Below are 15,849 nucleotides of genomic sequence, written 5' to 3' on the forward strand. Positions count from 1 at the left end.
TCAGAGAACTGTGGCTGGAGACCTGAACTTCTGGAGCGGGCAATAATGGTAAGCCGGAGACTTGTGGCTGCTTAAAACTCCAGCAGTAGCACTGGCCTCCTTTCACATTGAAAGCAATGCCAGTCTCTGCTGCCAGCAATCAGGACAGCATCAACTCTGCCCCGGTCCCACCCCCTCGCGGCTGTCCCAGGGAAAGATCCCTGTATGCTGCCCCTCTCCCTCCACCGCGTGGCTGTAAAGCAGTCCCAATACTAACATTCCCCTCCCTAATTCAAAGCAGGGCGTCATGAGCGACATCACCCTCCTGAGGATCCCAGACACCCAGAGAGAACGCATGCTGCGGGAAAGCATGCAGAAACCGGGGCCGTATGCCGCCATGCTATGTCGGGCCATGATCCCCGAGTACCTGATTGTAGCGTGGAGGGGACATGTCTGCTACCACGGAGGGCCCAGTAAGATCGCCCTACCCCGGAACCTGATCAACAGGCTTGAGATCTACCTCCACGAGACCTACGAGGAGTTCTCCTACGAGGATTTCTCGTCAATCCCCGGCCACATTGACCGGATTTTCGCCTAGGTGCACTGGGACTATGGAGTGGAGCGTCTTGGGCCTGGGAATCATGTAGTAACGGACATTGTGAAATTTTTTTAAAATACTTGGGACTAAATTGAGAAGAGCCTAAGACAGAGAAATCATGAAAACCCATTTGTTACCTTTGTAAATATTCCTGTTTTGCACCTGATTCTTTTTTACTAGTTTACAGCAGTTTTATAAACATACATTGTTAATAGTATAAATATTACCGTTCTGTTTTAAATAAATGTTTACATGTTTACAGCACTTACTGCTTGATCCTTCCCCTGATTCTGTGTCCGGGGTAAGGGATGGGGACGGTTGGTACGGGATCTCGGTAAGGGTGATGAAGAGCTCCTGGCTGTCGGGGAAATCAGCGGTGCCAGCGCTGTCGACTGCCTCGTCCTCCTCATCTCCTTCTTCATCTTCCCCGTCCGCTAACATGTCCGACGAGGAACCGGCCGCGGACAATATCCCATCCTCGGAGTCCACGGTCAGGGGTGGGGTAGTGGTGGCGGCCGCTCCCAGGATGGAATGCAGTGCCTCGTAGAAATGGGATGTGTGGGGCTGGGATCCGGAGCGTCCGTTAGCCTCTTTGGTTTTTTGGTAGCCTTGTCTCAGCTCCTTGATTTTCACGCGGCACTGCGTTGCATCCCGGCTGTAGCCTCTCTCTGCCATGGCTTTGGAGATCTTCTCGTAGATCTTAGCATTCCTTCTTTTGGAGCGCAGCTCTGAAAGCACGGACTCATCGCCCCACACTGCGATGAGATCCAAGACTTCCCGATCAGTCCATGCTGGGGCCCTCTTTCTATTAGATTGCACGGCCATCTCTGCTGGAGAGCTCTGCATAGTTGCCACTGCTGCTGAGCTCCCCTCGATGTCCAAACAGGAACTGAGATTCAAACTGCCCAGACAGGAAAATGAATTCAAATTTTCCCGGGGGTGTGGCTGGTCAGAGCATCCGAGCTCGGACTGCTGTCCAGAGCGTCAACAGAGTGGTGCACTGTGGGATAGCTCCCGGAGCTATTAGCGTCGATTTCCATCCACACCTAGCCTAATTCGATATGGCCATGTCGAATTTAGCGCTACTCCTCTCGTTGGGGAGGATTACAGAAATCGATTTAAAGAGAGCTTTATGTCGAACTAAATGGCTTCCTGGTGTGGACGGGTGCAGGGTTAATTCGAAATAACGGCGCTAAAGTCGACATAAAAGCCTAGTGTAGACCAGGCCTTAGATAGCAAACACCCTGAGGAAGGGTCCAGAGTTTGTATACTGTTGAGCATAAAATTGGCATTGAAATGATTAATAAATAAAAAAAATTATCCAAAACAGCGTTCTGTGGAAGAAGAGTTGAGAATATTACTCAGATAAAGCACAGATATAATAAAAACTGATTATAAAAAGGGTGCCACTTTCTTATACAACATATATATTCTATAATAATTTAAATATTGTGCAGTACTTTGTCTTGGAGTAGTGGTTTCTATAAGCAAAAAGGAAAGTTACTTACCTGTACAGTAACTGGAGTTCTTAAAGATCTGTTGTCCATATGTACATTCTACTAATGATGTGCACACATCCCATCCACTTGAGTTCTAAATCTTTGGCCAGAAGTGTCCATGTGGACATGCTTGTGCTCGGAGCACCCTTGCGCCCTTAGTCAAGGGCTTAAGAGGATAGAGCACTCCAATTGCCTCTCAGTTTCCTTTCCACTGCAGAATCCTGGTTGGTAAAGGACTCTGAGGTAGGGGGGATGGAGAGCAGGCTGAGGAATGTCTATATGTACAACAAATGCTCAAAGAACTCCAGTTACTGTACAGTTAAGTAGCTTTCCTTTCTCCTTCAGGCAAACATACATATACATACTCCACTAATGGTGACTCCCAAGCAGTGGACAACTGTAATGGAAGGAGCTTAGTCTTAAGAGCATAAAAATTGTAAGACAGCCTTGCCAAATGCACCATCTGACTAAGCTGGTTCAGTGATAGCATGATGTCTAATAAATGTGTGACTAGAACCCAGGTGGCTGCTTTACATAATGTCCAAAATAGACACGTTTTTTCAATGATGCTGTTCAGGCTGCCTAAACTCTGGTGAATCAAGTTCTGAGTAGTAATAACAGGGTTCACTTTGGTCACCTCATAAGTTCTCACACAATGAGAAATCCATCTTGGTAGTCTCTGAGATGAGATGGTTTTGATTTTCACCTTCTCTACAATGGAGCCAAAGAGTCTGGGCAAAGATCTAAAGATTTTCATTCTTTGCAGATAAAATGCCAAGGCATGGCTGACCTCTAGAGCGTGCAGCAGCACAACCTCCACTTTAGAAGCGTGAGGCTTAGGAAGAAATATATGTTGGTGAATTTGCTGGTTCAGATGAAACTCTGAATTTCATCTGAACCAGCAGGGGGAGGAGGGAGACTTTTTTTTTTTTAAACATGTTTAGATGGTATCAAAGATGGTAATAACTGTCTGTTTGGGTGAAAAAAGAGAAAAAGTTAGCTGAGATGGGTTGGAGCTGTTGTAATTACTGTTGAAGTCTGATTCTGTTTCCTAAGAGACAATGCAAGACAAACACACACAAGAGGGGGGAGAAAAAACACAGCAAAGATAGAAAATGCAGCTTTGTCTCTGGAATTTATTTTAACTTGTGACCTCACAGCACATGGTCTTCTCCATCACTCTGAGACCTGGCAAACTTACTAGCATTGGACTGATTAAGGCATTGTTTTTAGCTGCCTCTCTGGTCACAGGCTTACAAAAGTGTTGCAAAATATACAGTCTTGGCCAACTAATCCAGAAAGGAGACAGAAGGGAAAAAGATAGGGATAAGAAAGAGAATAAGGCGGGGAAGAAAAAGGACACATGGTGGGGGAGGAGTCTCACATCCCAGGTGGTGCTCAGGATTCAGCCAGAGCCAGTGGAGGTGGCAATGTCTTCTGTAGTCATCTCTCTGGCAGGGTCTGGTCAGGACATCTCACAGAATCACGACAACGAAGGCCAAATGGTGTCATGATGGATCCAGGGATCCCAGGAAACTGTGGGGGTGGCAGCCATAACGGTGAAGCTTGTTCCTTCCCCTTCTTTCTGTCTGCAATTGGAAGTGTTGTGTCTGTTTCTAGCCAACTTTTGTCCCAAAGTCTTTTCTTTTAAGGACCCTATAGGGGAGTGATGGTTGGAATAGGCCACCCTCCTCCTTATTTTGTCCACCAATTAGGGCTAATTTTCAACAGATAAATTTTGGTCCATTGATTTCCAGTCTCGCATTCCTCTTGTTTACCAGGCATAATCTTAACAGTCCTTGAGTTATATCAACAGACCTTTTTGTTTTGACTCATTCAGTCTGTCTCCTTTTTATACATTTTCCTATCAACATTTATTGTTACAGGTTATTGTGACATTTTATGAACTTTCACTCACTTTTCACAATTGAGCTTACAATCAGGATAAATTGTAGGCCCAATTATCAAACAGGACTTCAGATCTGGATTGAGGATCTTCCCTTTATTGTAGCACAGCAAGATCTGTCAGAGCTGTCAACACTGGTGGTGCCACATGGTGTCGCGGAGTTGACAATAGGAATGGTTCTGAGATATCCCCCATCAATGGTACCTGCACATTCAGTACCAACATTGCCAGTGCTGGAAGCTGCAGTGCCATAGTCTGTAGCACCAGAGTATGTGGTGCCGGATCAGTCTTAGGTGGTGCCAATGCTGAAGAGTGGGAAGTTGAAAGAACGAAGCTCCTCTATATAGGAGCTTTTGGCAGTGCTGTTTGTGAAACCTCTTCAGAAAAGCCTCTTCTCGGTGCTGATGCACTGGCACCATGATGAGATTGAACTTTGCTGGGAGCCACACAGACAGAGTGATCAGGAGGGGATACTTTTTTCTTCTTTTAGGAGATCTTAGGAGGAGATATGTCTCTAGAATCTGTGCCCCGTATCTTTTCTGACAATGATTTTGTATCAAATTAGGTTGATCTTGGTGCGAAAACCGATGAAGCCTATCGGGCCAGAGATCCAACACTCACATTCTTCAGTGATGAGAGATCATGCACAGGTGGGTCATATAACCCAATGCCCAATAACAACTTAATGGGCTTGCTCATAAGGTAGATCTGCAGCTACACTTCCCTATTCTTTGCAAGTACTACTTGTGAAGCACTTGCAAATGGCACAATTTCCAAGACTGCAATTTCCCCCCAAGCAAAATAAACATTTGAAGTGCCTAACATTAAAGGGCACAGTACCCTCACAGGAGGAGCAGAATCCAGGAGATTTGGTTGAGGCCAATCTCATTGCAGAAAAACTTTAGGTCTGGTAAAACAAAGCTAATAAAATCAACAAAATGCCAACAAGGCAATTACTATCTCTAACTACATTATACACAAGTTTGAAAAAGGTACTAGCAGTTCATTAACCACTGACAGCAAGCTGCTCCGTCTTGAAGCCAGGAGGCAGTGAGAGGAACTGAATGGCAATTGGTGTGCTCAACTCTTTGTACCCTGATTTGAGGGCATAAAAGACACAGAGTTTATGCACAGCCTACGAACAGTGCTGGCCAAAAGACTCTAAACTCAAGTGCACAGGTCGCGTGCACACCATTAGTGGAATGCACATACGGACAATCACTTGTAGGAGAATGATGGTTATAGTCTACTGCCTGTCTGCCTTTGAATCCTGCATATCTTAATTACAACAAACAAAAGTTAGCTACTGTTGGCACTAAACAGCCAATAAAGCTATAGAAAGGCAAGCTGGATTTCTATTCTACCTAAAGATTCAAAGAAACTCTGCCTTAGGTTTTGGTTATCATCATGTTCCTATTACGCCTCTGGCGTTTAGGGAAGTGACAAAGCTCCTCCACTCCTGTCTGTTTCTGGCAAGTCTTTCAATGGTTCCCCAGCTGTGCCCCAGGTTTTTCAACTCGGCTTCCACAGCTCTTCACCATGTTGTTTTCGGGCGGCCTCTTTTTTGCTTGCCTTCAGGTGTTCATCTTATTGCTACTCTGGTGACGGAATCAGTTTCCATCCAAAGCACATGACTGATCCATCTCCAACGCCTCCTGGCAATGATGGTGCTCAGATCCTTTTGGCTGCACTGTCAATAGATCTTGGTTTGAGATTGTTCTGGGCCAAAAAATACGGAGGGTTTTTCTAAGGCAGGTTGTATGGAATGAAGACCATTTGGACATGTCATACTTTCTCATTCCCCAGCATTCTGCACTATAAAGTAGTGTTGAAAGTACGATAAATGCCAAATATTATAAAATAGTCTAATTTTTTTTAAATACTGTACATAGCTGAACCAACTTTCTCTTAACCTCATTTGAGGTTGATCAGTATTCTTATCCCTATTTTATACATAGGGACACTCCATCAAAGAGATCAAGTTACTTTCCCAAAACCACAGTATCAGAGTTCGAATTAGAACTCAAGAGTTCCTAGTCCCATGTTCATTCCACTAAAGCTATCTCTCTGGTGATGTTTAATAACCAAAAAGAACAGAAAGCCTGCGTGGAGTTTGCTGAGCTGCTCGTTGAGAGGGGCAAAGGAGGGAATCAGTTCCTGACCTGTAAACCAAGCACATTTGATCTAAAAGTTATTGAGTGTCAGAAAATATAGGATCTGAATGTCACTTTTAGAGAGTCACTTTTCTGACTATCACTGCAACTTCAGGATTATTTGGGGTAAAAATTTTTTTTTTTTTTTTTAAACAAGCTAGAGCCTTGAAAGGCTCACTTCCTCCCAGACAATACCCAATAACCTGCTAGAGACACATTAAAGACTTTTGATTTATTAACTGCTTTCATCAAAAGTCGACAGTATATCCTAATAAAATGGAAATGTAGATTACCATTGATACACCACCATTTTGTTCCCTCAAAAATTAAATAGTATATTCTAACATTAACAAAATACAGGAACCAGAAAGATATACTATACAAACACCAGAACATATCACAGTCTATACTGCAATCTTCATCAAACCTAAGATCATGCCACATTTTTGATAGTTATCCATTTCTCATCCTAACTATGGGCCAGGTCTAAAGTCCATTGAAATCAACTGAAAGATTCCATTGATTTCAATGAATTTTGAATCAGGCCTTTAGACAGATTGACAGATGTTTGCCCTGAGAATCTTACAGTCTAAAGTGCCATCTACATCCACAGTTCTACAGATACAAAAAATAAATCAGAAAAGTAAAAAGTTCAGACGTCTCATCTAAATACCTCTACATTATTAAACATAATATTAATTCCAATTGTGCAAAGTAGGATTGATGGCTCCCAGAAGTTGCCCAGGCAGCATAGCAAGGGTCACCAGCTAGAACCAAATTCCACAACCCTGCCTTCCCAGTTTCATCTGCAGAAATATGGAAAAGGGCAGGGAATATTTAAGTGTTTGGAGAGCGGATATATTTGTAGCTTGTTGCTCTACGGGGTCTCTGACAGACATAAGTAGGAGGCAAAGGAAGGCAGTGAACGAAGGGGTGTGATGGGGCTTAATTCCCCATTGCCTGTAAGACAAGGGCAAGAACCTAATTAGTTATGCTCCATACCTGGGAAGTGATTAACTAATTGCCTCCTGGCCAGAGGAGGTGAAGCTAAGCTGTATAAGGAGCAGAGGCAGCTCGATAGAGAGGAAGAAACCCAAGAGCGGAGCTAGGGAGAGTTCTCTCTTCCTGGGAAGGATCTGGAAGAAGATCCACTAGTTTGGGAGAGGCTAGGGCCAGGAAGCAGAGCTACAGGAGTAGGCTTAATTCCTGTGGTGGGGCCCCAGAGTGTACAGAAGCCCTCAGCTAGGGTCTGTGGGGGGCAGAAGGCCTACTTAAGTGGTATTTGGACTCCCAGCAGAGAAAAGCCTGGTGGGGAGCCAGTAAGCTGACTAGGGGAAAGAATTGAAGTTGAGCCCAGGAGGGGCAAAGGACCTTTTTGTTTGTGAAGCCAAACCACAGAACGGGACTGAACTGTTATATGACTTGGCTGGAGGTCCAAATGGGAGTGGTCACTGTGTCAGAGAAAGTGGCCACCACATGGGGTACAAGAGGGTACAAGTCCCCTGCAATGCTGTGTCCAGGAAGAAAGGTGTATCTAGAGGCAAGGATGCACCTTGACAAGGGGAGTGAGAAAACAGAACTTGATTTTGCTGCCCTGGGAAAAGGGAGAAGAACTTGGTTTGTTTTGTGGGCTACTTTTCTCACTGGTGAGGGAAGCCTATCCTATAACAATCCTCTATCTAGGCCAGTGTCAACCATTCTCCAAATAAGGAATGATTACTACGTTTTCCACTCTGTTTATGATACAGCATCAACAAAGCTATTAAGAAAAACAGTTAGGTTGCCTCTTGGTTTAACTGATCACATACCTGGGTATCTTTTCTTTTTCTATGTCGCTCAGCATAAGTCATGTTAGGATATTTCAAGCCCACTACTTTACTTCTTCCCTTGTCCCACTTTTCAGAGCGACTTTTCTGCTGACTGATGGTGCAATACAGTTCAGACAGTCTTGGTGACAAGCGCACTCTTTCATGCCCAAAAGCCCTGATCAGCCTGGCAGTGTCAATGGTGGAAATGGAACTGCTCACCTCAGTCTGAGAAGTTGTTTCCATCTCTGTTTGGGTCACCGTGTCTGATTCTGAGGTGGTAGAATCTGTCACCACAACGTGGTCTTTAGTAGGCATGGTCTCCAAAGAGGTGTTACTCAGGGGATCTAAATATTTCTGTTTCAAGAATCTCTTCATGTGATTGATAGTTCTCTCTCCTGCCCTTTGTTGTCTAGACTCAGCTTGTTTTTTTTCATCATAACTGGTATCTGATTTTTCTTCAGCATTCAATACGTTTCTATAAGAGTCTAGGTTACTTTCATATACCCTCTTGTCCTGACGTCTTATTTTCTTCTGCTCTCTTCCCCTAGTTTTCTCTCCAGTATTGCTCTTGCCGTTCTCTGTAGGCATTAGTGAATGCCTAACGGGATTCTGGAGGACTCTGGCCAGTCGATCAAGGCGTTCCACTAGGGACAGCTCATTGCTGCTCTTAAGATTATGGCGGTGGTGCTTCTTCTGACGCTCTAAAAACTTAGTCCAAAGCTCATCCAAACTGCCAGTGGAGCAGGTACTCTGTTTTAGTGGCAGATCCATCTTGTGTCTCCTGACTAAATCAGTCCTTTGGCTGCTTGATAGCAGATAATCTCTGACCTTCTTTTGGTCCTCTTGTACAAGCTCTTTCCCTGAAGCTTCATTCCCCAAAGATGCATTGAATCTCAAGTCCTCAACCTTGCTATAATCCACCTCTGCAGTTAGTGGGGAGAATTCATCCTCCTCACCCATTTGAGGGTAAACAGAGAAGGAGTGTTGATCTTTCTTTGCAGCTCTCCAGTTTTGGAAGAAATCTCTTGAAGAAGGTCCAGTGTGTCCAATATCCGTGCACTCCTCTGAAGGCTCATCATTAGAGAGGAAGTAACTCTCATGTTGCAGGGGCACTGGATGGTGAAGGTAAAACTGGGCTGACTTGAAAACTGAATGAGTTGTTTTTACAGATTCCAAATGATTCACGGACTCTGAAACAGAAAGAAAACTGCTGTTTTATTTTTCCCCCCCAATGATGGCTACTGGCTTCTTCGGAAACAGTCTCCTATAAATAGGGCAACTCTCATTCCAAAGGACTCCCAAAGCAGTTTACCAACTACAGGTATATATGAGTCACTTCACACAATACTGAAATGCAACCACCTCTGGGAAGGAATCTGCAAGTTATTAAACAGTGCACACCAGTTTTATACAGACATTTAGGCTAGGAAATGAAGGGGAATACCATACCAATTAAAACTGCAGGAGGAATTTAAACATGCAGTATGTAATTTCCGAAACTGGAATATGGACAGGATGCCGAGGTTAACATTTACTCTTACAAAAAGTGCCAGAAGATCTTCAATGACAAGAAGCGAGAAACTCAGTTTTACCGCTCTTCTAAAGGACGAAACCCCTAGTATACATTGCCATGCTACTAACTTAAAAGAATGCCACTTATAAGTGATGCTACCTCCTGTATCATCCTGTGTACATCTTGGAGGTATCCCACAGAAGTATTGACCAAGTCTTAGCTTGTAAAATCTGGTGGGATTACTCAGCCCAAAGTAGAACGGCTGCAAGGAAATCCCACCAAAAGATAATGCATGTAGAATGACCTGTGTTTTCAAATAACTACACAATGTATTATAAATGAGATTATAATTAATCTGAATGTATTTTGTATGCGTGCACTGTGCTCTAGTAGGAATATGCATCCCAAGCAAAAAGAGAAAATGCTTGCAAGGAAAGGCTCCAGACTTAACTGGATGAATAATCATCTCTAAAAGGGTATTTATGAGTATGTAGAGAGCCTACAAGGAATTAAATAGGGGATGGATCAGCAAAAAAAGATACATCTTGGAGGTCAGAAAAATGTAGGGTTAAAGTGAAAATTGCCAAAAGTCAACCTGAGTTAGACTTGGCAAAGGAAATTAAAACAAAGAGTAAAAGGTTCTTTAGCCAAAAAGGAGCAAGGAAAAAAAAAGAAGTGATGTGTAGTGAGGATGGAGTAGAAACTAAGGATAATCTAGGTGTGGCCCCAAAACTAAATGTTTATTTTGCCTGTTTTCAATAAGATGATGATGTAGAACATGGGGGCAAAGGCAGGATCGCTAATGGGAATGAGCGTATTGAAACAGAAACTACCACATCTGAGGTGGAAACAAAATTCGAAGAGCTTAATATACTCAGGTCTGGGGAGATGGGGGAGTCAAGGAGGAGGGGGAATTGACACATGAAATTGTTAGTCTGATAGCAAGGATTTTTCATAAACCTATCGAAATGAGGGTGGTACTGTATGATTGGAGAATAGCCAACGTAGTACCTATATTTAGGAAAGGGGAGGGAAAGCGATCCAGAAACTACAGACCCATTAGTCTGACCTCAATGATATGCAAAGCTTTAGAACAGAGTTTGACGGAAGGAATAATTAAAGACATGGAAGTAAAAGGAAAATGGGATAAAATGCAACATGGGTGTATCAAAGGTAGATCATGCCACACTGAATCAATATCTTTCTTTGATAAGATAACTGATTTTTTAGACAAGGAAAATGCAGTAGATGTAGTCTGTCTGGATTTCAGTAAAACATTTGATATGGTACCACATGGGAAATTACTAGTTAAACTGGAGAAGATGGGTATTAGTACAATACTTGAAAGGTGATTAAAGAAGTGGCCAAATGGGAGACTAGAACCAGTGGTCTGAACGGGGTTGGTTTACTTCTGGCTTTCCTCAAAGACTGGTCTTTTTGTCTAGTATTGTTCTTCCCCAAGAGAGAAAGGGTCATTCCCTCATCTCATCCTTTTTACTCCTGTAGCCTAGCATTTTACAAAGAACACCACACAGAAAACAGACTGGGAGGCCAGCTATTACTTTTTTTAAGGAGGGGGATGACATGTTGTAGGAGTGAAGGGAAACACTACACAAATTCAATGTATGGGAGCTGTAGCTCCCAGATGCGCTTACCAAGCAAGCAAGGTAAACATGAGAGGATATTTAACTACATCATACATATGGATATTTAAAACTCAAAACAATCTCCACTCAAGCTGCAGAAAAGCTTTAAGGAAGATTTCTCCCCAGGCGAAAGTGATCAAGAGGAACGTCCGCTGATGTGTTAGCCTGGTCTCCTGGAATGACCTCACCCCCATCAGGTTGGACTGTCTACTTGCTCAGGAATACAATAATTACACTGAAGTACTCCATAAACATCCATTGCATTGAAGTTCTTCATTTAACAAGTTTATGTGATATTAAGAGGAAAAAATGGGCTCCAGAGACATCAGACACGTAATTCAGAACCCACTTTGCGCTCATGTGTTTCTGGTCTCATCCCTCATTAGTGGACATAATTACATTACCTCATTGTAACTTTTTCGGTTCTTGTTTGGTACAAAGAGTATTTCAAAATGCTGTACAGAGCACTAAGTGTAACTCTAGTGGAATGGATATCTGCAAGCAGTAGAGATGGCAGTCACTCAGCAATTTTTTCACTTAGAGTAAAAAGCATAGGACAAATTTTGCCCAGGAACAAGAGGGAGCAGTTTCCACTGACGTCAGTGAAAGCCCTGATCCTACTTGTACTGTTGGTAAACTCCCAACAACTCAAATAGGAGCAAAATCTGGAATGTTGATCAAGACTAATTTTAGCTACTGCCATGGGATAATTGACACTTCATACATTATCTCAATATAAAAAAATGCACTTAATTTCATCAAAGAGTAATGTTTCCAATGGTGCAGTGTCCCCTGTAGCAGTGGTGAAATGATAAACTTGAGCTTCTGCCTCTAGAAATCAGTTTCTAGTTTTAATATCAGCCAACCCAAGCTGGGGGGGGGGGGGGGGAGAAAAAAAAAGATACAGTAAACCCAACAGATGTTAATATTCAATACTTATAGAGATGAATCAGTACCTGGCAATGTGACATCAGGTATCCCTGGGCATGGACAAAAAGTCTAATAAGTCTATGGAGCCATCCTGTCACATTTTAGTTACCAAGAAATTGCTATTCAGCAATCTCAGGATCATTTTCCACACTTGACTGGGAATACTTTGCACTAAGTGTGCCTTTTATTGGATGACCTCAAAGCATTTTACTAAACCTTACCTGAGCTTCAGCACCTCTTGTGTGTTGTTAACTGTAATTATATCTATTGTGCTACTGGGGGAGCTGAAGGACAGAGAGAGACAAATAACATGATCATGAGAATCAGTGAGAGTACAACTCCTAGTCCTGTGCTCTAACCACACACACTCCTGTGTAGCCAATTAGTTCATTTTATCCATATATTGTTGTACTGTATGATGTTATGATTAACTCATATGCTATGTTACATATAATTAATAGATTTAAGTTGTAGGATTATAGAAGTATAAGGCTGATAAGTATTTAGAAGTGATAAGAATGCATTAGGTATCTAAGTAAATCAAGGCTGAAACTCAAGGCCTACAGGCTGAGGCCTGTAAGATTTTAGCTTAGTCATTCTAGGCCATATATGTTTAAGAAGTGCTTGACATAAGTAAGTAACCAAAGACTGACCCTATGCCACAGGATCACGAGAAAGATGTGCCAACGGATGGTGTTACAAAAATTGACCGCAAGGTACTGTTCAAGACCATGAGGTATTGATACCCTGTTGTAATATCTCTTCTGAAATATGTCCTGACATCAGGGTACATGTTGTGTGTAGATGCTAATGAGAATAAAACAACCTATGAAAAATGGGGCACCCCAATATTATTGGGGGGCACAACACAGATAAGGAAAATGAGTGTTGACACCTTCATACAGATGCACATAGTATTAGGTGTAGACAGAATCACATGATAAGAGAGGGTGCCTGGATTGGGTAAAATGACTTACCTATAGGAAAACTCCAACAGAAACCACCTCTCTCCTGATGATCAATTGGCAACCCATCTATCAGACCCTCAGAATAACGTTGAGGATGGGAGTACGACTACAGTTATAATTATTGCATAGTTTGTTATGGGCTTCCTATATGCATAGGTGACTGTAACTTTACTTATTGTTTTAATAAAACTTGTAAAACAGATTAGATCTTGTACTGTACTGATTCATACAAGTGAATGTGTGTGGTCACTATCCTTGGTCTTCATGTGTTCCTAAAGGCTCTACATCTGAAACAAGTGGCAGAGGTGACTTTCATTCTGTTGAGCTTGAAACTGTAGCAACCAGAGCCGAACCCCTGATGCTATAATACATCATCACTAAATTCACTTTAAATAAAATAAAAGGCTATACCTGTAAGAGATACAGAAAAGAGAAATGCACATGGGCAATCTAATTACCTGTAGTAGCTTCCTGTGGTGTCTTTTTTTCTTTTGCCCAGGCTACCTTAGGCTCAGACCTCTTACTGTAGATACCCTCTTTATGTTTAATAGCTACAGTGTCTAGAGAATTCTCATCCATGGAACCAAGTACCTTTGCTGGAAAATTTGGAGGAACAGCATCATTTGATCCTATAAAGAAAACAAGAAACATGGTCACAGTAGTTTATGATAATGAATAAGGAGGTTAAAGCAAAGCAGCATGAAGAGGGTGCAGTTTTAAGAACAGGCCAAACCAGGCCACAACCTAGAGCAGTGGTGGGCAACCTGTGGCCCGTCAGGGTAATCCACTGGCAGGCCGCGAGACAGTTTGTTTACATTGACCGTCCGCAGGCACGGCCGCCCGCAGCTCCCAGTGGCCACAGTTCCCCATTCCCGGCCAATGGGAGCTGCAGGAAGTGGCGCAGGCCACAGGGACGTGCTGGCTGCCGCTTCCCGCAGTTCCCATTGGCTAGGAACGGCAAACCATGGCCACTGGGAGCTGTGAGCGGCCGTGCCTGTGGACGGTCAATGTAAACAAACTGTCTCGCGGCTCGCAAGTGGATTACTCTGACAGGCTGCAGGTTGCCCACCACTGACCTAGAGCTTTCATGTCGAAGCAAATCACTGAAAGGCAGCTAACATAGGGAGTTTAATTTATTGCCTGAGTAAGGAATTATTAGTAGTGCATTCAACTAATGAACAACATAGTTCTAATGAAATAATACCAGCAGCTTATCAGTACATAATTTTTCTATAGCGCCTCTGATCCCATGATCAAAAGATGCTTCCCTCTGAGGTAGGCAAGTATTATACCCATTTTACTACAGATAGGCACATAGAGGTTAAGGTCACACACTCTGGAGTCCAGACTCCCTCCTGCTGATCTTCATATTCAATTTTAGATATTTTCATTGACTGATGCAAACAGACATTTTCTGGGATCTGTACAGAGAAGTGATGAAGCAAGTTGACAGAAGTATGAAACAGCAGTTAAAGGGATTTTTTTTTCTAGTCCTAATGAATCCTTGTTTAGCTACATAACTAGGTCTGCACAGCCTCTAAACAATAGCTCAAGACAACAATAATACATTTTTCCAGCAGAGTTCCCACAGCACCACATTTCTGTGTCATACGAGTTTGAAAGCCTAAAGACACAGTTAACTGATTTATATTCTTTGGCAACACTATCCAGTTACATTCAGTGGCTTTATTCAACTAAATTTTCTTCAGATATTTCTCATGAACTATGAGTCCTAACTGCAGCAGGGAATTTAAAATCAGATTTTTAAAAATACTGTTGTGTGTTTCCTAGAACCTGAGCTGTGTCGTGTCTACATTGCATTTGCACTGTTAGCACCCTGGTTCCTAAAAAGCACACGCATCACATCTACCTCTCTCTTCTCCCTTACATTACAGCAGACAGAATGGGCGAAGATTAGGAAACATGTGGAGACGGATTTGAAAGCCTGACCTTTACTTTTACTTCTGTAATTTTTCAGATAAAATAACTGTGGACACAGTTGTATCTGTATTTATTATCCAGTGTATCTGTATATCAGGGAGTTAAGACAACATCTTCATAACATTAACTGTGGCTGAAAATTTCTGTGGGTGCCAAAAGGGAGACCAGGTTGAAGTAAACCTGAAAATCAGGCCTATAATGTCGGTTATGAGCAGCATATGCTGTACATAGCAACCGTATTTAGAGAGAAGCAGGGCAGAATATGTTGGTGAATCATTCTCTTTCTTCCACTCCACTAGCAGTTTTTGAAACACAGCTATAAACCACTTTAAGAAAAAACAAGTTTCTAATCTGAAATCACCTAACTTGGGGCTACCTTAAAAACTATGATATACCTTCCTTAATACATGGTATCACATTACACTTCAGAATGCATCCATAACAAGCTAAAGAGAAAAGGAATATTTTAAGGGGAGATTTAAAGCAGGGAACTAGATCAGGATGGATGGGAGGACTGCTGAAGAAATGAAACAGGCCCAAATGAAGAAGCAATTCCAAGTGGAAAGAGAAGAACTAAAGGAAAATCTGTCAGGTTGTGTGAAACATACACATTTCTCCTTTCAGTCCCAACAGACAGAGATAATGAAGTCTCTGACTAGAGAAGTCTAGACCACATCTTTCAAATTCAGGATGTCACATCTTTATGTTACAAAGCTAAAAAACGTAAGTGGCATAAATATACTGGGACAAGATTCTACTCATAGTTACACAGAGTAAATCCAGATAAAGTAACTATTAAAAATCAGTGGAGTTACTCAAGATCTGCATGTTGTAACAGAGCTGAATTTAACTCTGTTAAGGCTGGATCCCCACTTTGAACTTTAGGGTTCAAATGTAGGGGCCTGCAT

At 42.5% G+C, this 15,849-nt stretch overlaps 1 protein-coding gene across 2 annotated transcripts in view; it reads right to left on the reverse strand.

Moving 5' to 3' along the window:
* Positions 1–15,849, reverse strand: part of ALMS1 (ALMS1 centrosome and basal body associated protein) — a 95,674-nt gene that overhangs the window by 33,741 nt on the left and 46,084 nt on the right. The window contains exons 9-10 of one of the 2 annotated variants that reach the window (XM_029913435.1): positions 13,459–13,629; positions 8,163–9,133 (exon numbers count right to left, since the gene is read on the reverse strand). In XM_029913435.1, the coding sequence (XP_029769295.1) occupies positions 8,163–9,133; positions 13,459–13,629 (1,142 nt within the window). Of the gene's footprint in view, positions 1–7,943; positions 9,134–13,458; positions 13,630–15,849 lie in introns of both variants that reach the window. The other variant, XM_029913434.1, reaches the window with a different exon arrangement.

The sequence above is a fragment of the Terrapene carolina genome, unplaced genomic scaffold (genome assembly GCF_002925995.2).
Source record: "Terrapene carolina triunguis isolate 2854851 unplaced genomic scaffold, T_m_triunguis-2.0 Scaffold633, whole genome shotgun sequence".
Lineage (NCBI taxonomy): Eukaryota > Metazoa > Chordata > Testudines > Emydidae > Terrapene > Terrapene triunguis.